We start from the raw sequence: 22,067 nt of genomic DNA on the forward strand, positions 1-22,067 counted from the left end.
GATTCTACGAAAAAGGAAAGTCATCCATTGCATCCTTAACTCCCATAACAGTTAAGGAGATAGCTGACCCAGCCCTGATTTCAACCAGCACTTTCTAAGGGACTTGTACAGTTTCACCACCTGAGTAAAAATTTTACAGGAACTGAGAAACATTGTTCTGAAGTTGTCCAGCAGTTGACTTGAGCTCCTGTATTCATTAAGTACTTATAAAAAAAGCTTCGGTAGCACATTTTTATATTATTTGCATCTTATGAATGAAGGAGCAAATTAACAATAGTATCTTATTTGGAATCTTGTTAAGCTTATAGACATGAATAGGCTTACCATGAGATCCACTTTTGTCCAGAAAATTGCTGAGATTGAACAATGTGTTTCTAGATGCCAGGTACTGAATAAATCTCTGTAACACAAAGTTATTTTCTTATCACAGGTTGCATCTGAAGGCTTTGTACCTCCTAGCAGGAAGATTACCAGTCTAGCTCCAGCATACACACATGAAAACCCAGGTTTTTGTCTTAGCCTGCAATACCTTCCTCAAAACATTTTTCATCCATTCAGATTAATTATGTTTAGCCCAAATGTCTACTAAATATCCTGCTGTATACACAAAAACAGATTCTGTGCAAATACAAACCAGATTGTGGAAGGAACAGTAAAAATGGTTAATTCTCAAAGAGATTTGAGGAAGCATGAGACTTATCTGCTTGCAAAGCAGCATAACCAGGCTAGTCCCTGACTTTTCAATCCAGCAGCCCCCAGTTTCAGCCAAAACGAGGGCCTGCTTCAATAACGAGCCGGCCTCACATCAAGCACAAGGACTAACAGACTGAAACACTTACAGAAAGCAAACCAGAATATTGGCCAAAACTTGCAATGGAAAAAATAGGAGAGGAGTAAAAGTTTATGCTGTGACATTGGAGAAGTTCATTGCATGAAAACACTTTATATACAACCAGGGAGGAATTGTTTCAGTCATACTAAAGCTCTTTAAGTATGCTTTTTGTTTTTACACAGACATACCAGTCCATACGGGTCAATAAAAAGCAACGGCAAGGAAAACACAATCCAAAAGGCTATCAAGTTCAATTTACAGCTCTAGGAAGATTTTAACTCTCATGCAGAGAGAGCAGCTATGTGGATGGCAGGACACATCTGCCAGAACATCAACTTTGACTCTAGTCAAAAAGTCCCAGGTAGTCTTTAATCCTGCACAGCTCTGTTTTCAGATAGCACAGGCTATTGCTTGCTCTTTGGCTATGGTTTTGTAAATGAAGAGACAGGTAATCGGCATGCCTCCAACTACGCTGTTAAAGGTAAGTTCACTCCTCATCACGAATCATTCTTGCCCTCTGTTCTCAGGCCCTTACTGGTTGAGAAGAGATGCCTTTGCACTACTGAAGCTTTTGGCTTAGAGTCTGCCCAGTGCCAATGTGGTCTCAAAAGAAAGCTGATTACGTTTACCTCATTGCCATGAACCATTAGATGATGTGTGGTAACTAAGGCTTTAAATACGACCACCCAGCTACTATTTGTTGCTCGTTCAAAAAGCGTATCAGCCATCTGAGGAATATTCACGTTTGTTTCATTAGTTGCTTGGATCAAGTCTGAAAGAGAGAGAAAAGAAAGGTGTTTGTTAGGTGCCACAGATAAGACAAAGTTTGCACCTCTCAGCCCACCAAGCTGCAGGCCACGGTTGTGACAAACAGCAAGTTCAATGCTAATGTTCTACATTCAAAAAAACCCCAAACCAAACAACCCAAACCAAAACCAACAAAACAAAAACCACCACAAAACTGAGATTACGCTAGTACATGATGACAGCAACACTGGTCTGACACTTTCATCCAACAGTACTAGCTTTCCAACAATTCTGTCCTGAGCTATGTCCCAATCTTTCTCCATGTGCATCCCAGATGAAATCAGGGTGCACATCATCACACAACTTTACCGCTTGCAGGTTTTCAAGTTAATTGTGGCAGTTCACTACCTCTGGGTTAGATGAATAAGAATTATTGAATTCTTCACTTACAGATAATACATCAAGCACACTGAACCCAGTCACATCAGCTAAAAGAGGTATCACCAGAAACAGATACTCTAGTCATCTCAGAGGTTAGAGTTTCACCAGCATGCTACAGCACACCTCCTGGAGTCCTTACAGACTTAAGACAGCAGAAGAATACACTCAGGCATGCATTAAGACCTCTTCAACAGTAGTAAAGACAGCAAGGATAGACATTAGTTTGCACTAAAGAATAATAGTCTTCTGCAAGCAACTGCACCCTACGTAGAAGTAAGACACTAGACTTTCTTAGGGAACAAGAATAAAACACAGCTTTGTGTCCCGCACATTAGGAAGGCGTAGACTTGCACAGGAAAGTACATGAAATTAAGATAAGTACTTAAATCACAAACAGTAGGTCAGCAAGCTTTCCACTAGCATCTATATCACGCATCTACTGATAGGATCTTTGATTTACTACATCATCTATTACCTACAGACTCTTGCTAGGCAGCCAGCAATGACCTTCTACGAGCAATTATCTATTTTTGAGACACAGTTGGATACTGCAACTGCATGACCAAAACCTGTGTGATGCCAGATACAGCCATAGCAAGACTTCAGGAGAAGACTTCATGCAACAAAGAGCACAGAATGCAGGCCTAATTGTAGGACTGAGGCTTAAAGTCTGAAGACTTCTAAGTAGAAAAAGTTAAAAATTAAAATGTTTAACTACTAGACTAAGCATTGTCTGTGTTACTAATGAAAATACTCATCTTTTACTTTCCCTGAGAGGAAAGTAATAATTGTTAATTGTTTTCTGTGTATTTCTTTCCAGCCTCCAGACTAGAAATGTTCATCCAACTATTCAAGTCATTCAGTGATGATAGATATTCTACCCTAGAAGCAGACAGGCTATTCTGTGACTGATTCTTGCACACTCAAACTATGTGAGTCTGCTGTAAATGCTCTACAGGAGTTCAGTTCACCTGGGCAGCAGGGTCACGACTTTACAGACTTGCTTTCCCTCCCCAACACAGCCCCACATAATGGAGAGCATTAATGCTGCTAAGAGCAGAAAGTCAAGGTTCAGACTGCTATGAAACTATGCATTCTCCCTCTGCAGGGCAGGAAAAGTCCAGAGGACAGACCAGTGAGTTGCATCAGCTACTGAGAACCACCTGGTGTGTTCAGACGCCCATGCTGCTGTACCAGACACTTTCAGAAGTTTAGTAATTGTTTTTGTGTTTTGTTGGGGTTTTTTTGGTGGTTTTTTATTTAATTCATGGCAAGTGATTTTTATGGGGCTTTTTATTTCTATTAAACAGACTCACTTAAGATACAAGAAATCTATAGCTCAGAGTCAGAAGCCTGTGAGAAGTACAGTGCTTGTGTTTAAAACTGTCTTTTGTATGGGCATAAAAGCTGCAACTTGTCTTCAGTTTCAGGTCAGTGGAATGATTTTCTGTAATAAGACAGAAGACTAAAATTATGTGATCTGTTTGCTAAGTTTGATTTGAAAATGTTTGTTGTCATGGTGGTTTTTGTTTTGGTTGTGGGTGTTGGCGTTGGGTTTTTTGCAGAACACTTTCCAAAATGTAAAGTTAAATTCTATAACCTCAATAATACTACCCTTGAAGAAGGCAGTCCTGCAGACAAAGTATTACAGTAGTAAAGCCATGCTACTGAATGACAGCAGTTCAAGCTCACAGAGCTCCAACAAGTCTCCTCGATCTTGTTGTACAGACAGGCCAATAATCTCTTGCTCTGTACTGCTGATTAATGCATTATAGAAGACAGTGGTTTGTAAAAGCCTAGAAGCAAGTCACAAGTGGCTTACCCTGTTCAGAGGTTTTACAGCAGACAACAGCATTTGTCCTTAGTATAAGGAAAAATGCATCAAATTTGCAAGTTTTCAGCCCTAAGTTTCAGTACATAGCTCACTACAGAAGAGGGTGCTATCAATTGTGTATTCCATCGGTGGATGTTAGATAATGAAACCTCAGAGGAGTCTAGCCAGAGACTACAAGGCGCTACTCCTGTACACTACCGCAGCACTACTTCTGAAGTCTCTCAGTTGTCTCTGCCTCATCTCCAAACTCCTGGAGGTACGGCATCTCAGTCTGCAACTCTGAATGTTTCAGGACATGAGTAATTATAGTGTGCTGAGTAGAAAGATATGATTAAATTTAAGGCTACTGCTTTCAGTGCACAGAAAAGAATTGAACCACTGCACAGAAAAGAATTAAACCACGCATGAAGATTTTACGCATCATCGGGGGGGAGACATGGACAACAGGGGGGAAGGAGATGTGGGGTTAGTTCTTGTAGAGCTGTTTCCCATTAAGTCACACCACAAAGTTAAGGAATTTAAGCTTCCTGGGTTTCTTTCCCCAATACCATGGAGTGTCAGCTTAACCAGCAATCATCAGCATCTGGAGTAACTCACAAGCATAGCTAACTTTAACCAACTCTAAGCCACAGAGTTTGGTGGCTAAACTAAATTTGAAAATAGGACTTCGCAAAATTAGTTTGACTTCAGTGTGGTCAGGAAAAATAGGTATAAGGAAAAAGAAAATGCGTACAAGAAAAGAGAAAATCTAGAAACTACATTTTCAAAAGATATAGATTCAGACATTCACTGGTGAGACAGAAACTTAGTTTTTGAAAGAGACAACGAAGTTCAGTCTTCCAAGCAAGTCACAGGTGGACTTGTTAATACAAAGCAGACAACATTAAGTACCACCAGATGAACAGCCCATCAGAAGCCATATGAAGCAATCTTACAAAGTTGATTCCATCTGGGGTGCGCACAAGTAAGACAAACAAGGATTAAAGGTACCTTCCAGATGAAGTTTCTGCTACTGCAGATATCCATGTCAAATACACTGACAGCTAATCCCCAAATGCAGAAACTGAGCTCAGATACAAATTCCAAGCAGAGTAAGAAATCAGGAATTGTACAGCAGTAGCAGCAAGTATTTTCATTACTACTTTCACAGAACTGAAGTAGTTGGAGAATAAATACCTATATACCCTTCATTTGAATCCATTTGGTTACTGTGGGACTAAATTATAACTGCCAAATCACAGTACATGATTTCTCCTGTTTCCTCTCTTCACGTTTTGGCGGCTGCCACTTTGAACACTTTTTTAACCTAGAGATCCTTGCTTAGGTTATAATTTGGACTTAACTAGAAGTATATTGAAGTTTTGAGATGCAAAACCAATGGACATAGAAGAAATAAATGGCTGTCAATTCTTTGACACCATAACTTAAATCTAAACACCAGTCAAACTCTTTGACTAGCCAACTTTGACTCAGGCTAAGACATCTGCAGCTTAATTTGGGAAGAGAAGCAAAGCTAGAGTATGATTAACTCCTTCATTAATAAAAAGGCAAACCTGCCAAATTGAGGAAGATCAGTAGAGGGTTCAGTGAGGGAGATTGAAGTTAAGACACCTTAGCTCTTCATGACCTTTTAAAGAGGCCACTAAAAGATGTAACTAGTTTTGGTGTTTAAGCTCATAAGACAAAAAAAAAAAAAAAAAAAAAAAAAAAAAAAAAAAGAGAACAGCAAGGAAGTTTCAAACTCTCCAGAATTTCAGACTTCTTCCATCTCCTTAGAAATGACTTCCTAGTTTTGAGATTTTTTTCATGAGAGACTATAACACTTCAAAGAATCTTATTCCTTTACCTTTTCAGATTGTATGCTGGAACTGGGCAGGGGGGTTTCCTGTTTTGTTTGGTTTTGTTGGGATTTTTTTTTTACTCAGTTCTTTAATAAACATATCTGGGATTCCCCAGTTCAAAGTTAATTATTCACAAGTTACATTTCAGTATGCAGAGAACAGCAGCAGAGCACAAGACCTCTCTGTTCAGAGGGATAATAGTGCCAACTTAAGAGCAGCTGTCACTCCAGGTTGAATTAACACACGAGCTGCCTCAGCATCTGAGATGCGTCACACATCCAGTTCCTAAACTTTGCCAAGCCTCTCTGACTGTAACCTCCCTTATAAACTTCCTCACTATTACACTGAGTACTACAAGAGCCTTCACAAGTTTGTTTTTTCTTGCTTATAAGTATTTAAATAATGCCTTGAACTTACAGAAAAGGAAATGCAGGACTGTTCCAAATCCAACCTTTCAAGAACAGAAAGAAGTGGCTTGAAGTAAGAGTTTAACTTTTTTGGTTGAGGCTTCTAAACAGGCAAGTAACAGTACAAGTCCTCCCTTGCAAGATGCAAAACTGTATCAGGAAGCTACCCATCGTTGTACTAACTGATGCAAGAGCTGAACTTCCAGGTGTACAGAAGACTGACTACAAAACAGTACTGGAAAGCAGAACAAAGTTATTGGTTTCTGCTTCTACAAAAACTGCTCATGAGAACATTAGATGATTTTAAAGTTGTTGGCTTTGACTGTCAAGCAATTCCACTAACAAGAGTTGGAATTTATCTGTGGGGTTAAAGTTTACCATCTACTCTTTTCACGCCCTGCTTGCCCCATGTCCACAAACATGCATCACACTCTGGCTTGTGATAATCTCCCCAAGCAGAACAGCATTTCATCCTGTCTCCTCCTTCCTCCCCAAAAGTCTAACTCAAGAATTAGTACATCTCACCTTGATCCCAGCAAGCCTAGCCTTTATCAGAGTCCAGCATCTTCCAGATATTGCCTACACACTTTCATGCCTACGCCAACTCAACAAACCTAAACACATTCTTCCACAGAGTGCATGCTTTCCAGGTACTTTAAAGACTTTCCCAGTAATGCAGCTGTAGCTGTTCTGTCTCCAAATAACTAGGGCAACTGCTACCTCCTCTCTCCAACCTTACTTCACAGACCTCCTTCTTCCCAAACATATCTGACTGTTGTGAGGACACAGATCCTGAAGTTTGAGAGGTCATGGCAGTCAGTTGTTGAACCACACAACTGCATTTCACACCAAGACAACCTTTTATATACAATTTCTTCCTCTCTACCTACTCATAGGCATACTACCCATAGTATTAAATGTTTCGCAGAAGAAAAAAGTATTTCTTCCTCTCTGTCAATCACCTGAAGGGTCTGCAGAGACACAGGGCAGATGACTGAGTACCACCAAATTTCTCTTGGATCTTCCTTAAATTCTCAATTTGAGAGTTTAATTAGCTTTAGAATCATCTTATTATCACACTACTTTTTAAAGATAATAGTGAACTACTTCCCATCTCACCAAATACCTGTTTTGAAAACAAAGCTGAAAAATCTAGTGTCCATATACATTGCTGATTTTATTCCAATGCACTTTCATATGGTTTACACTATATAAAGGCAAGATATTTGGCTTCAAGCCATCTGTAAAAACCACCCCGGCTCACTGGCAGCATTAAACCAGTTATGTTGCATTTGTGTCCCATTTGGTCCTTAATGATTTATACATACGGCTTTTCTTCCTGAGAGGTTCAGGTGCAGCTCTCTTGGAAAGGGGAAAATAAAAGCCAACTGTCATGTGGTCTTCTACTGGATCTGAAAGGGTACAACCAAGGCAGCTGTCTCCCTAAGTGCTAGTAACAGGGAAAAAGTGTGATTATACTGTGTTAAAAAAAAATTTTGCCATAAGCAACTGCAAGTTCCATGAACTATGAATACTTTTTACTTAAAAGATCTCAGAACTTAGAGCTCCACTGCCTTTAGGGGAGAATAATGTGCATTACTTTTAGTGTTTACATTGGAGTTCTCTCCTTGAGTAGTACAACTGAAAGATGACATTCAGGCCAGCTGCAAAAGCTCAAGTTTAAATCCCAAAGACTGCTGCTTAAAGTATGGTCTTTAAGACTGCTAATTAATTAGTGATGAATATATTTTAGGGACAAAGTCCAAGACCTTACTGACACCCATGATCCAACTACTCAGAAGAATAAAAGCTTCAGTTTTACTCACGAATTAAATATCAGGAACAATAGAGCTGTCACCCAGAAGACAGGCTACACAAACCCCCTAATACCAACATACTAAGGAAAGCAGCTTTTTAATCTCACACACATGAAGCCAGAACACTAAGCAAAAGGTAAAGGCCCCATGGCCAAAGAATCCTGCCAGGTTTCTTCCCAACTACAGCCACTGCAGCTTTTTCAAGCAGCTTCACTGTAGGAAAAGCCTTAGTTATTAAGCATAGAAACTTTCCCCTGTCCAAAGTAGTAAGAAGTTCAGTCTTGAACCTCGTTTGTACAGAATTCACTCACTTTGAATACCAAAGAATGTGTCTCAAGCAAGAGTACAAGTTCAGCAAAGCAGGGGAAAGAGGAGAAATCACTGCTCTAATGATCCTTTCCTCTCACCGAGAGACCCCATTCCAGGCCCTGTCTCCACCCAAATCCTGCTCCACAACTAGCTTAACAGAAACGTGTATTTTTCTGCTCAAAGACAAGAATTGAGCAGTTCTGCTTATGTCGATATGAAACACCAAGTAACTCTAGAGCTAGATGTGCTACTTCTCTATTTTATTGATTTACTGCAAATAGCAACTGAGCCACAAATCATCATTGTACTACCTTTTTTGCACAGCTCTCAATAGTTTAAGATCTACAAAGTGCCATTTGCATTTGGTGGACACCAACCAATGGTTATAAGGTTAAAATATAAAAGCAATTGTCTTGGAGAAATGCTATTCCCCATCTTATTGTAATATGGCATCTTAGATGCCAAACTCCAGGGGAGGAAAGGACATGGAAAAAACCCTACTACAATTACAAGTAGCATTTGTGTTAAGTGTTTGACCAGTAACTTTTCCTAAAAAGGAACTTTTATCCTGCGTGGCAAATCTCAGACCTCATTCTACAAGCCATTTCCTTCAGCAGTTCAAACCTGGAAGCTTTAACCAAAATACATATTAATTTAGAGAAGAAATATGAAACTGTGGCCACCAGCCAATCTTCTGCCAAGCCTTCAAAGCATTTATTCAATTTCCTCTAAAGGGTAGAATTGTTGTCTCCATCCATGCAAGCATTAAAGCAACAGTCCCACTGCATCCTAGGTCTTGCTGCAAACAGAACAAGTTTAAAGGGGGTATATTGTTGCAAGATTATTGCTCAGAAGGATAAAAGTCAATAAGATCTAGTTAATTGACAACTGGATACCGGGATTCCAGCTGTGGCCTGTGATTACCCTTCCATGAGGGTGGACAACCCCTAACATTACCTGTTGGTTACATCAATTTGTAACTCTTATCACTTGGCTGTTTACTGGAATATCAGTAACAGGATCAACCGCAGCTCTTATCCAAAACAGCACAGCTACACTAGAAAAGTAAGGATTTTGCATTTGCCACGGCAGCGTGGAGTCATTTACTGTAATCTCTGCACTGGAATGTTTTCTAATCAGCCGTTACATGTCGGGTTGATCTCACACTCCAACCACATCTGGCAGAAAGTGGTAATCAACTGAGGCATGGCACATGAGCTATTTGAGTTGCCGTGCTGCTGATGGTTTTATTCTAAGAATGAAACCTTGTTAGTGCTTTCCACCCTCAAGTGATCTATTTTCCCCAGAAAACCATTTCTTTTAAATACACTTGTAGAAGTGAAACTTTCACTAGCCTACCAACTCTGCCCAGAACAGCAATTTGTAATCCACTACAAATATGAATGAGACTGAAAACACATTGGAAGCAGCCTGATGTTTCAGCTGCACTACTTAGCTGTTACACATTGGGAACGCATAAAAAAAATAGGGTGGGAGTGAGACAATGTGCAAGCAACTTCGGTCACATGTTAACTTGCTACAGCCTGTATGCGAGAAACAGGTCAGTTGAGTAGGCAGGCTCAACAGCTGACACATCTAACTTTCAATATCCAGACCATGGTCCATGTTTTTCCCCACTCACTCAGCGGGATTCTTATGAGAGTCCAGCTATTTTGTCAGTGGATCTCACATGATACTAGGATCAGTCTGAAAAATAACCAAACAGGTCCAGAGAGCTCTGTTGAGCTGACAAGCCACCCGAAGCTTAGCATAGGTTGCAATTCTTAACTGGGAATGAAATGCCCATAACTATGCAGAAAGTCCTGCTGAAAACATGGACATATCTGTAGGAAAAAGAAACCAAGTATAACACAAACCTGTCCATACAGTCGGTGCAACAGTATGACATCCTAGAGGAATACTGAAACAGCTGCAACTAAAGAGCAAGTACTTTATAACATGGTGCAATCGTTTCAATCCATTTTGTCTTATATCTATGTATAAGCAAAAGGAACACCGTAAGAGTTCCTAAAACCAGACAACTGCCTCATATGTGAATGCTGTGCCTCAAAGTACTTGGGTTTTTTTAGGGTTTTTTCCTTTTTGGTTGGATCGTTTTTATTTTAACAAACTGACCGATGTCTTTCACAATTAGACAGAGCTTTACTCTCTCCTTGCTAAAAAAAGAAACCAAACATGCAATTGCTTTATGTTCATTCCCCTGTGCTGCACCAGTTAAACAATAATCCTTTGCTTCTGCCACAGACAGGTGAGTAATTCTCAAATTTGGAAAAAACTAAGATCAACTAGCAGTAGACTTTACTTTTCAACATGAGCCTACAGCCTTTCATATATTGCAGATTTCTTGATGTTGCAAAAAAAAATAATCTGTTAAACTCAATAGAACATCCACCTGAGAGATGGAAGATGCAGTTAGGACTACTAACTTTTAAAAAAACTGTCATCATTAGATTACTATCTAACTGTTCAAAGTCACTGATGCCCCTGGAAGATGCATTTGCCACTGGCAGTGGAAGTCTCCTATCAAGCTATTGATGAGTGAGGAAGTTGGAATCCATCACACAGGCTCATATCCAGGCAGCAAAGCTTTGCGCAGAGTCAGACCTCTAGACTGGAACACCCAGAAGTGTCAAATAAACTCCTAAGCATGCTATGGAGAGGCGTTTTGAAAAGTAGCTTCTCATAATACTGCTTAAGCAATTTCCATCTTCCTGATAAACAAGGGGAAGTTCTTTAAACTCACCTATACCAAACCCAGCAAACTTTGCCTGTTAATACTCTTGTCATTCACAAACAACAGAGCAATTTGAAGTTTATATAAAGCTTAGCAAAACTAGAAAGACTCTAAATGGCTTAGAATGAAAGATCAGATCAGAAAGTCACAGGCGAGGCTCACATATGAAATAGTGTTCTGTTTCAGATGCCAGTAACGAAACATCACTCATGATAAATTGTACATGTTTTCAAAACACTGGCACACTAGATACACTGACTTCCTCTGGCTTGCTGCCCCTTAGCAGAATGTACGTCCTCCTATAAATAGGTTTAGATGAAGCCATAAAACTTAGATTAAGAGCTAGAGGCACAATAATCATACTTTGGATACCAGAGTCAGGCAAGAAGATCCAAACCCAAGTCTCCATTTTAAAAGGTTAGGTTTTAAAACTCCAGGGTTGCTGAAGAACTGATGCAACGGTATGTTAAAGCTTGCATCTATATTCGACCTCTACATAATGAGAAACAGCAGCCTACAGAGCCAGGAAACAGGCCAGCTGGCTTCCCCCTTTCATACAAGTCCCACACGCTCTGAAACGAGAAGTGAAAGGAGGAGTCCTTTTAAAGACAGTTTGAACTCCCACTTAAGTGCATCTACGTGGGCTCTTCAATTACGTGTAAAGATGGATGCTCTAGCTAGTGCAGTCCTGCACTGCTGCAAGATAACCAATCACTGCCTTATTTTGAGGACCTCCCCCCAAACTTGTAAACTTGCATACATTTTAAGAATGTGGGCGACAAGTCAGCATGTTTTATTCATGCTTCAGCAGTCGTGTCTTCCCCTCACTTCTATGGAGGGCCATTTTAGAACATTCTGTAAACTATCAGATAGACTTAAGGGATATAACAAAACTATGCCAGAGGCACTAGGAGCCTGCCAGGCTCTGCAGGCTAACAGCTGACCATCTGCTATGGAAGAACCTGCTGCCATTGTGTCATCCATGCTCGTGCCAAGCCAAGCGGCAGTTTGAAGTGATTGACTGCACCGTCAGTAATCAAGCCACAGTCTTGTTCCCACCTCTTTAGGACAGCAAAGTTTAAGACACTTTCTTGAAAACACATGTTCTTTGGTCCTTTAAATGGTTATGTGGTAGAAAAATCTTAGCTCAAGTGGACACCAAACTCTCCAATCTACTCTGACCGGTGTTTCACATCTCTGTCATAACCTAGTCTCCTAAATACCTAGGAACAACTAACAAAGAACATATTGCTTTCTCTTTCATTCCTTCTTTGAGAAAGTCAAACACCTTGGCAAAACACACAGCTCAACTGTTTTGTTAGAGCTCTGTAGCCCAACTACAAGACACGAGTTCCTGCCAACTTGCTTTCTACCTGTGGTAATTTTGCATATTGGCTTATGACCAGGAAAAGAGTTGGTTGCCATAAGCCAGACTCAAGCTGCAGACACATCTTGTCAGCAACCTGCAGTTCTCAGTACATATGAGAGGCAGGGTGTGCTTTCTTGGTGGCCTTCAAGCATGATCATGCCTACGTACTTGCAAAATCTCCTCTACGGGAAATATCGTAACACATTTCAGTTTTACCAATAGCTAGAAAAATCAGACTCTAGGAAAGGCAACCAACCGACATATTGCCTCAACTCACATGGCCAGAGTACGGATTACATAAAAACACAACATTAGCATGACACCAGGACTTTTCAGCATCGAATCCCTTTCATTAAACTAAGTTAAGATACAGATATAATCTAAAACAAAGCATGAGATCACATTATCCTGGGTAGGGAGGAGGAACAGAAGGGTATTTAGACTTGGTTTGCCCTGAAGTCAGTGGTAATACAGTGCACTGCCATTTCCTATACTGTGCCTACAACTAAGCTGCAAGCCTCAGCCACCCAGTGGATGCTACCATTTGCCAGCAGCCTAGAAAACACTGTTCTAGTATTCCACCTACATTCCCAGTGACATTTCAAGGCTGATGTCCAACACCATTTGTGGCACTAGTCCAGATTGCTGGTATATTCCCTCTCCTAGTGGACTACAGCTCTCAACTGCTTCAGCAAATGTGTTTCACAACCTAAAGAGAAGAATTTTTATGAGCACAAGCAGCTTACTGGCTACCAACTAAGACTGTCGAATGTACCTCTGAGGCCGCCCTTGCGAAACTTGTCTTGTATTGATTTTCAGTGTTTTCAAGCCGCTCTGCAGAAGTAAACATAATCAAAATAGCAAGATTAAAAGTATTAAAAACAGCTCTAAGGGTCTAGCATATGGTTTGCAAGACTCCAGAAAAAGCAGACTTAACCATGCTCTGCAAAGTGACAAGCTAGCCTCTGCCAAGTATTCCGATTGCCTTCTAGCAATTGCCAACATCTGGTTTATTCAGGTTTTATTTAAGCCACCAAGCTCTCATCCAAGCAAAATTTTGGCCAGTAGGAAAATCAAGCAGCCATGTCAAGTCTGATGGGGTGGGATACTCTAATATCAACTTACCAACGAAGCTTCACACTGCAATCTTGTCGCTACTGCTGACTCAGGGGAACAAAAGTACTCCTGCAAACCCTGTGCTATAGATCACTGCCTGCAAACCTACTAGGAAGGCTTCTTCTAGCATATTGTTCAGTTTGAGTTCAGGGTTCAACCCCATGCTAGATGACCTGTTTTTTCGGCACACTAGACATCCTGTGCTGACATTCAGACCCTGATTTCCTGGCTTGCTTTATTCCTTGCTTTTTAGTTTTTGGGGTATTTGAAACCCCTCTCTCGAAAGCCAGGCAGAATGTTGTTCCTAATCTATATGCCGTGTGTTGAAGTTTGGAGATTCAAGTTTCATCAGAGACTCATTGGTGAGACTACTGCATTTCCCTTAGGCACACTCCAGAACTCGTGCTTTTCTACCCTTACTTGCATCCTGATCTGTGCCTTGAAAAGAAGCTCCCAAAAGGAACAGGGCATGTTAACTTAATGATAGTGTTTGGTACCACTGACTCATCTTTAGACTATAGTAAGACTAAGGGAAGGGATATAATGTCAGCCCCCCCAACTCAAATTTTTCCCATCTCCAGAAACACTGGACCCAGCTCCTTGAGCAATACCATGTGTCCACAGCTGACTGAGGAAGGTCTCTCCTTTTCTTTTCTTCAGAGGCGGGGGTATACTGAGTGCACATGACAAGGTTTTGGTAGCAGAGGGAGATGCTGCAGCTGTGACCTCTGAGAATACGGGTCTCTTCCACAGGCTGCAGGGGATACCTGCTCCTGCACCATGGAGTACCTCCTGCTCCACCTCTGACCTTGGTGTTCCCTCTGCGATTTCTCACTTTTTCCTTTCTCCTCTTCTGCCCTTTAAGTACGTTTTCCTAGAGGTGCCACAAACTTGGTGGATGGGCTCAACTGTGTCCTTTGGTGGGTCCATTGTGGAGCCGGCTGTGTCTGGCATGGAGCAAGCCCTGGTCTCTTTTCACAGATGCCATTCCTGCAGCCAACACCTTGCCACGGATACTCAGTACTGCAGGAAGGTAAGTAGGGTAGGAAAAGAGAAGTATTCTGGAGTACGTTGAACACAGGCAGAAAAATACTAGAGGCAGGTATGCCTTTGCTATATTACTACTTCTTCAGAAATGGGGACTAGGAGGGCAGCAAATTCTTCTCTTTGGCTACCAATTTCTCCATCCAGCAAGAAGCATGAAGACGAATAGCATCCAAAATGCTCTATGCCCTTCAGAGTTATCCTGACTGTCATTTACTTTTAAGCACTTCAGAGGATCCTTCACAGGGCAGACACAGAGAAGTATGGACCAGCCACACCAACAGAGCACTTTCTTGGAGACTTGACAGAACTCCTCACTCATGGGACAGGCCCAAGTAAGGCACATGCAGAAAATGGAGGGTTTGAGAACCAGGCTGAGAAATCAGAGGCACAGATCGAATCAAATCACAGGAAATCAAACTGCAGATTTTGTTGCTTGTTTAAAAGATGTGCAATTGCTGCCACCCAGGATCTGAGTAACACTATGAGACTATTATGAAACATAGTCAACTACGAAATGGAAGTAAGTAAAACTATGGACTGGTCACTGTCATACTGACCATCTCATGAACAAGGGACTTCAAAGACATGGCTACTCCATTATAAAGGTCTACTAATGGAAATCAGTACAGCAGAAAGACCCAGTTTGTCCCAGAATTTGTCATCCATGACCTTGAGGAAGCACGTTTAACAGAAGGATCTTGATGACTATTGAAAACTGACTAAGAATGTATGCCTTCAGCTGACAAAAAGCCAAGAGGAGAGAGGGCAGGACTAGTCAATCTAGCTTTATCAAGTTACAGTTTGGGTGAAAGAAAGTTTAACATTACACTGTCTACCCTCTCTTCTGTTTCATCATCCTCCCTTTCTTTAGACATTGTACCATAAGAAGACTTAAACACAGAACAGTTCAGATGGGCAGGATCAGTTGGTCTGGTGCAAGTTTCAACCTTTTTATCTTAACAAGAATTCAAACTTCTAGCCAGCTTCAAACATATTTTGAAAAATCATTAGTTATCTAAGTCTTAGCTTAATTAAAAGGGCAGCCTACTCTTAGTACTACACAGATTTTAAAAAGAGGATGGGGCCGGGGGAGAAATTGGAAGTTAATGCCACTGAAATACTCGAGATCAACTAATCTAAAAAGCCTTCTTATTAGCTCCCCTTACCTATGACAGACATTTCTGCTCCTATTCAGAGATCTACACACCTGCAAATGAAGTGAGTCTTCAATACTATTTTGAGAAAGGACAAGGGAGAAGCCCAGAGAAACAGACTTATTCAACACAGAGACTGACAAGTCCTTACACACACACAAAAATGTGCTAATCCAATATCCATTAATGAATTACAGAAAAGAATTGCTTGCTTGGATTTTTTTTTTTTCTTTTCAGGTGTGAAAGATTCATTGGGGTGACATGGAGTTCACAATTTAGAATACACCCCAGCTGTGACAACAAAAACTAAGACACAGTATTACAGCTGATTTTCAATGCTAACTTTTAAACAAAGGCAGTTTGCTTGTACATGGAAACTGTAACAAATTCCTCCAATACAAGATACAGTGAGACATACAAAAGTAGTTTCATTAGTAAAGTGTGAAGGATTAAGCCCAGTTTGTACAGGGACTCCGTTCTTGGCAGTTTTCTTGAAGGTACCTCCTTGGCCGTAAAGACAAAGTGTCACCTGGACTGCAGAGCAATGCAGTACTTGTACATCTGCGCTACTTCCGCTAGGAAAAGGCCTCAAGTGCCAACAGACTTGGAATGCTCCCCAAATCACTTCAGCAGCAAACAACTTCTGAAATATGCATCCAAGTTAACCCAAACAGTCACTGAAGCCTAGTGACTCAAGATAGCTCCACTGACCCCCCACCTATCCCAAAAACGAGACACACAGACATATTCCTCAGGAATGAGGTAGAGGTTTATAAGACTAACCTGTGGGATCTAGTAACTTTATCTTTACTAAGCCTAGGAAAAAGTTTAACCTATTGCTTTTGGTCAACATCCACTTCTGTTTCAACACTAGAGACCATAGTGATTCCAACTTGTTAGGTCATCCCCGTGGTTTGCAGGAGAAAGGTAAAACCCTGCAGCAACAAAAATGTCTGTATAAGCAAATTACTGACACCAGCCCTGCAGTTCAGTTACCAGCATTAATTAAACTATAAATTTCCTTTTTGTTTTTCCTGTTTGTCAGCCACATACAAATATGCAAAATTAGACTTGGGATGGAAAGATGTTACTACAGATACACAGGTCACCTCCACAGCCACAGGAAATTGAGTCCTGTTCCACATCTGCTTTGTCTCCACACTTCATGAAAGTCTCCCAGCTCTTGATCAGGCCTCCAGAAGGGCCTTCTACCTACAAGAATTATTTTCAAGAAGTAAGGAGGCACCACATGGTCTTTTTAGAATACGTACTCCACAGAACTTCCTCTTGCTGCAAACCAATTCACTCAACAAAATAAGTCAAGGAAAATCCCAGCCATTTTGATCATTTTCAGAAACAGGAACTTGTTACGACCAACTGCAGACGCAACAATCTCACTTGTTTCCAATTCACTTCCCTAAATCAAAGCTTGACGGTCTGTTTCTGAGCAAGATCCTTTATAAAAGGAGCTGAGTTCAGATCCACCTATTTTACCCTCATCTATCATGTGTTTTAAAATTTGAAAGTCAAGTATACTTCCCTTCTCCAAAAGCTTCTCCCTGTTGATACCATCAGAGTCACTCCCATTGGAGGCTGGAAGTTGCCTTTTACTTCCTCCACACAATTAAACCCTCCATGAAGCCTTAACACATCTTTCAGAACAATTCTGAGAATGAAACTTATATGCTGTGCACTAGGACTGTCCTTCCAATTGAACTACCACAGCTCGTATATCCTTAACATAGTCCATACATCTCATTCACCCACTCTGCAATGGCCTTTCTCACTGCAGCAAAATCAAGTCGCTAATTCCCACTTCTCCATGGAAATGCTTTCCTCACTTGCTGTATCTAATTGTAATTCATTTAGCACAACATGGTTAGCTGAGGGAGATAAAGTCACCACAATGATACGGCTTCAAGATGACAAGTTTAAGTCCAAAAGGATCAGAGCTCTTAATGTGCCAACTGCAACGGCTTGCCCCAAACCATGAGAGCATCCTAAATTTAAGTTCCTTTTCTCCCCACAGGGACTTGGAAAATACATTTATTGCCATCTGGCACGACGTCCTGCAGTTGCTGGAAATTCACTAGTATGAGAGCTGGAATTCAAGAAAATGGTAAATCTTACTAATGAGTATATGATAGCAACCTAATCATACTTCGGTAGTTCTTTACATGACAAGTCTGTGCAGCATTCAGAGCTTGTGCCAAAGAACAGGCACTATGCAGCATCCATATTAAAGCCTGCACTCATAAGCTATGCAAGTACAGAAAACCACACCAAGGTAAACACTTAACAGCTCAGCTTTTGTTCACAAAAGACATTCATTTTGTTCTCGCCTCCCTTCCTCACACACATGCACTCATACCCAAATCATGCTTTTTATTCCTCAGAGCAAATTCCCTTTAAGCAGCACTCACTAAAAAAAAAAAAAAACCACCAACCGACAAAACAACAAAAAAACCCCGAACACACTAAACCAACCAGGAAAAACCACAAAACTAAACAAACCACCACCCCACACCTTGTCACCTATCATCTTTCTATAACCCTCTGGCACTAACATCTTCTGCAGAAAACACAAGGACAGGCATCATTGTGTCCCATCCTCACAGGACTACTTAACTCATGTTAAATAGTCGATCTCTCCATTTAATTTACAAAGCCCAGCTGCTAGGCAAAGCAGCAGAAGATAGGTTGTGTGACATGACACCTGGCCACTACAACACAAAATAAAATTATGGAGTTCCCTAAGGACACTGAACCCTCACACCAATACTAGAATTACAGCTCTTCATAAAGTATTGCTCCAACCATTGCTCTCTGGTACCTTAAGTTTTAATCATCTCAATCCTTCACACTTTGACTCAAAACTTACCTTAAGGCATTAGCAAGTTTTACCTTTCATTCCCTTCTCCACATTTTCAAATGCTACTTATCCAACCTGAAATGCAGTTAGCCACGTGGCTCAGATCTACCTCCACCAAGCAGTACCTCCTGCATGCATGGGGGTATTGCTCTTTCAGAGGATGAACTTTTAATTTACTCTCTCATTACAATGTATAAGGCCCATTTTAATACTTGTTCATAAAATACACATCAGAATTCGAGCAATTGCCTAACAATTCACAGTTCTGAGGAGATGCCGCAGGTTTAAGAGCCTTATAATATTTTTTTCTTCTGAACCATGAACTTGATTTTCATTTACAGACCACAATTTTGAATGTGCATATCTCCCACTGACAAGATTCTGTCTTTAATGATAACTGTTCTATGCAGTTTAGAAAACAGAAGGAAAAATGATCAGGGATGTGTCTTCCCAGGAAATAATAATTCCTTTTCCTCCTGTGTGTCTTACATGCAGGTGGGTATGAAATTGCATGGAATGCTACCGACTTCAGTCTCTCCCATGCTCATTTTCTGAATTAGTAACATCAGCACCACTATCCAAACACAATCCCTTTCCAGACTTTAATATAGCAGTGGTAAATTATTTCTACCTCACTTTAATCCTGCCTATCCCAGTTAGTACTTTTATTTTTATATAAATATAGACACAAACACATATGTATATATATTAAAATACACAGAGACACAGCATGCTTTTAAACACATGAGCTGGCTTTTTCTTTAAGCTAAAGCTTCTAGTAACAGATACAGCAGGACCGTCCAGACACAGCCTACAGATTAAGAAGTGTCGACAGCTACCAAACAGCAACATAAGAGACGTCAATAACTAAGATGATTTTTTAAAATATACAAGAAAACAAGAGAGAATACATGATATCAAGACAGGCAATCTATTTAAACAACAGTTTAGACTCAAGTCAGTCTTCAATCAATGCTGCTTACATCAGCATCTCTTCAACATATGTACAAGACTAGATATACTGGAAGACCAACACATTGTTTGCCACTTTAAGTCTTAGCTATGAAGTCATTAGCACTGAAAACTGGAATTATTTTCCAGAAGTAATACTACTTCCTTCTAAGAAATACAGCATCATCAGAATTGTACTTACATACGCACCTGCACCAGCATTACTTAGTAACAGCCAGCAGCCAAGAGACCGCTTGGTATAAAACCCGCTGATGTTTATTTGAACATGTTTCTTACCATGTCCAAAAAAAAGAAAAAAGGGAAAATCACAACTGCTGTTTATCTACTGAGTTCAATGCTGGTCAAAGTTACTACTGGTAAACAAGGCCAATTAACATCACGCAATTAAATTATTTCACCATTCTACTGCTTGGTGGCTCCAAGCAAGGACTGACAGTTGAGTGGGTTGAAAAGAAATAAAATTGTCAAGACAAAACATCACTGGCTCATTGTTTTAAGAAACATTTTGACTTCAACCTTGTTTCATGCATTAACTAGCATGGTGGACTTGGCAGTGCAGGGTTAATGGTTGGACTTGATGATCTTAAAGGTCTTTTCCAACCTAAACGATTCTATGATTCTAATGCCAATCCAGAATAGATCATAAATCTTGGAGACAAAACTACAGTCATCCTCAATGAAACATGATGCAAACTATCAGTCAGCTCATGAAGTTGCTCTCTGATATTTGGGACCTCAGCAACAGCCCTTAAATTCTCCAGAGGCTTAAACTCTCCCAATCCACACTGTAGCGTCATCCAAGTGCTTTGCCATTTAAGCACACCACCATCTAAACCTCTCGAGAAGTCTGCTGTGGAGACATCCACACTCCTACCTGTGCTTGGCCAGCTCCTGGTGTAACATTTATGTCTCTGCCTAGCTTAATCCTGGCCAAAGCAGGCGGTGACAAGCCATTTTACCCTGTGCCCAATTCCCTCCCCTCTTTCCAAGCCCCTGCTCCACAAGGCACGCTTCGCACTGCCTTCCTGGATAAAAGGCAAGAGGTCATGAGGGGAAAAAAAAAACCAAACAAACAAAAAAGAAAAACATGGACGAAAGATCAGTATTATGCAATAAGAGAAGAAATGCAATAATAACTCATTCTCTCCTGGAGATTTCTCATAACCCTTACAGTCTGCAAGCTGGATTACAGCAAGCACAGTAGCCAGACAGCTCAAAGGCACACTAAGGAGGCCCGTGGGCAGCCTCCTCAGCCCCGGCTCTTCGCTGGGGATACAAAAAGGGATGCTCACAGTCCAGGTGCTTTTTCTTGGGCCCCATCACTTCATGCGTGGTGGCTTTGCAGACGGCTCTGGCTACGGCCGATCCCGTAACGCTGTACTGAGCAGCTGCGATGCGATCTGTCAGCGTCTGACCCGACATCTTCGCTGGCGTGCCTGCTGCTGCCTGCTCTGCAGAGGCGGAAAACACGGGAGGGGAAGGGGAGATTCCGGGTTTATGGCCGAGGGAGACAGGGGGTGGGGGGGCACGACTGAGACACGCACGGACACACGCACACGGACACACACAGCCACGCCACACGCACAATGGTCCTTCAGGCAGCCCGGCCCCTCCCGAGGCGCAGCCCCCCCGCCCCGTTGTGTAAGCCTTTGCCTTGCTAGAAGCCGCCTGGGGGGGGGGGGGAATTAAAAAAAAAGGGGGGATATTTTAGATGCTGCAGGGAAAGGCTGAAGGGGAAATGATGGTAGCAGAAGGAGGCTACACACAAATAACGTACGAGCCCCCGGGGAGGGGGGAGAAGGACCCCCCACACACCTGCCCCGGCAGTGCCCGCCCGCCGAGCCGGCCCGCGGGGGAGACGCCGCCGCCGCGCCCCGACCCCGCCGCAGCGCCCGCCCCGCCGCCTCCCGGGTGGGAGATTATGGCACCGTTGCGCCATGTTATGCCCTCTCGGTGCCTCCCCCGCCACCAGCCCCCGGCCCCGATGGGGACCCCCCTCCCGCCGGGAAATGGGGCGCCGCTGGATGCGGCCGGCGCCCAGCGCCATGCAGCAGCCCGGGGCGGCGCGGCGGGGTGAGAAAAGGATGAAGCGAGCGCCAGCGGCCGACCTGTCAGTGCGTCCTTCCCTCCCGTCCTCCTGCCGCCGCCGCTCCGGGGAGGGCACCGCCGCCTCCCGCCGCGACCGCTCCCCGGCCCGGCCCGCCGCGCTGCCGGCTGGCGAGGCGCCCCGCGGCGCAGCAGCCCGCCCGTCCGTCCCCCCCCCCCTCCCTCCCCCCGGCCCCGGTAGCCCCAGGTGCGGGGCGGGCTGCCCCCTCCCGCCGCCGCCGCCGGGGATGCGCTGGGCGTCCACGCCCGGGAGCCGCCGCTGCTATTTCCAGCCAGCGGCTTAATCCTCCCGCAGCCTAATCCCCGCGCTACTGCCGCAGCAGCGCCGCCCCCTACCCCGGTGCAGAGGGCGGGACGGAGCGGAGCGGACCGGCGCGGCGCTGCCGTTGCCGCCGCAGGTCGGTGGCCGGGCGCAGTCAGGTGACCCCGCGCGGCGCGGTGCGGCCGG

General features: G+C 42.6%; 1 protein-coding gene across 6 annotated transcripts in view; it reads right to left on the bottom strand.

Moving 5' to 3' along the window:
- SNAP91 (synaptosome associated protein 91) overlaps nt 1-21,750 on the bottom strand; it is a 71,589-nt gene extending 49,839 nt beyond the window's left edge. For all 6 annotated transcript variants that reach the window (XM_075747609.1, XM_075747606.1, XM_075747608.1 and 3 more), the window contains exons 1-4: nt 21,622-21,750; nt 20,806-20,964; nt 1,462-1,604; nt 325-400 (exon numbers count right to left, since the gene is read on the bottom strand). In XM_075747609.1, coding sequence (XP_075603724.1) covers nt 325-400; nt 1,462-1,604; nt 20,806-20,935 — 349 coding nt within the window. In that variant the 5' untranslated portion in view covers nt 20,936-20,964; nt 21,622-21,750. The remainder of the gene's footprint in view (nt 1-324; nt 401-1,461; nt 1,605-20,805; nt 20,965-21,621) is intronic.
- Nucleotides 21,751-22,067: the final 317 nt, after the last annotated feature.

The sequence above is a fragment of the Balearica regulorum genome, chromosome 3 (assembly GCF_011004875.1).
Source record: "Balearica regulorum gibbericeps isolate bBalReg1 chromosome 3, bBalReg1.pri, whole genome shotgun sequence".
In the NCBI taxonomy this organism is placed as follows: Eukaryota; Metazoa; Chordata; class Aves; order Gruiformes; family Gruidae; genus Balearica; species Balearica regulorum.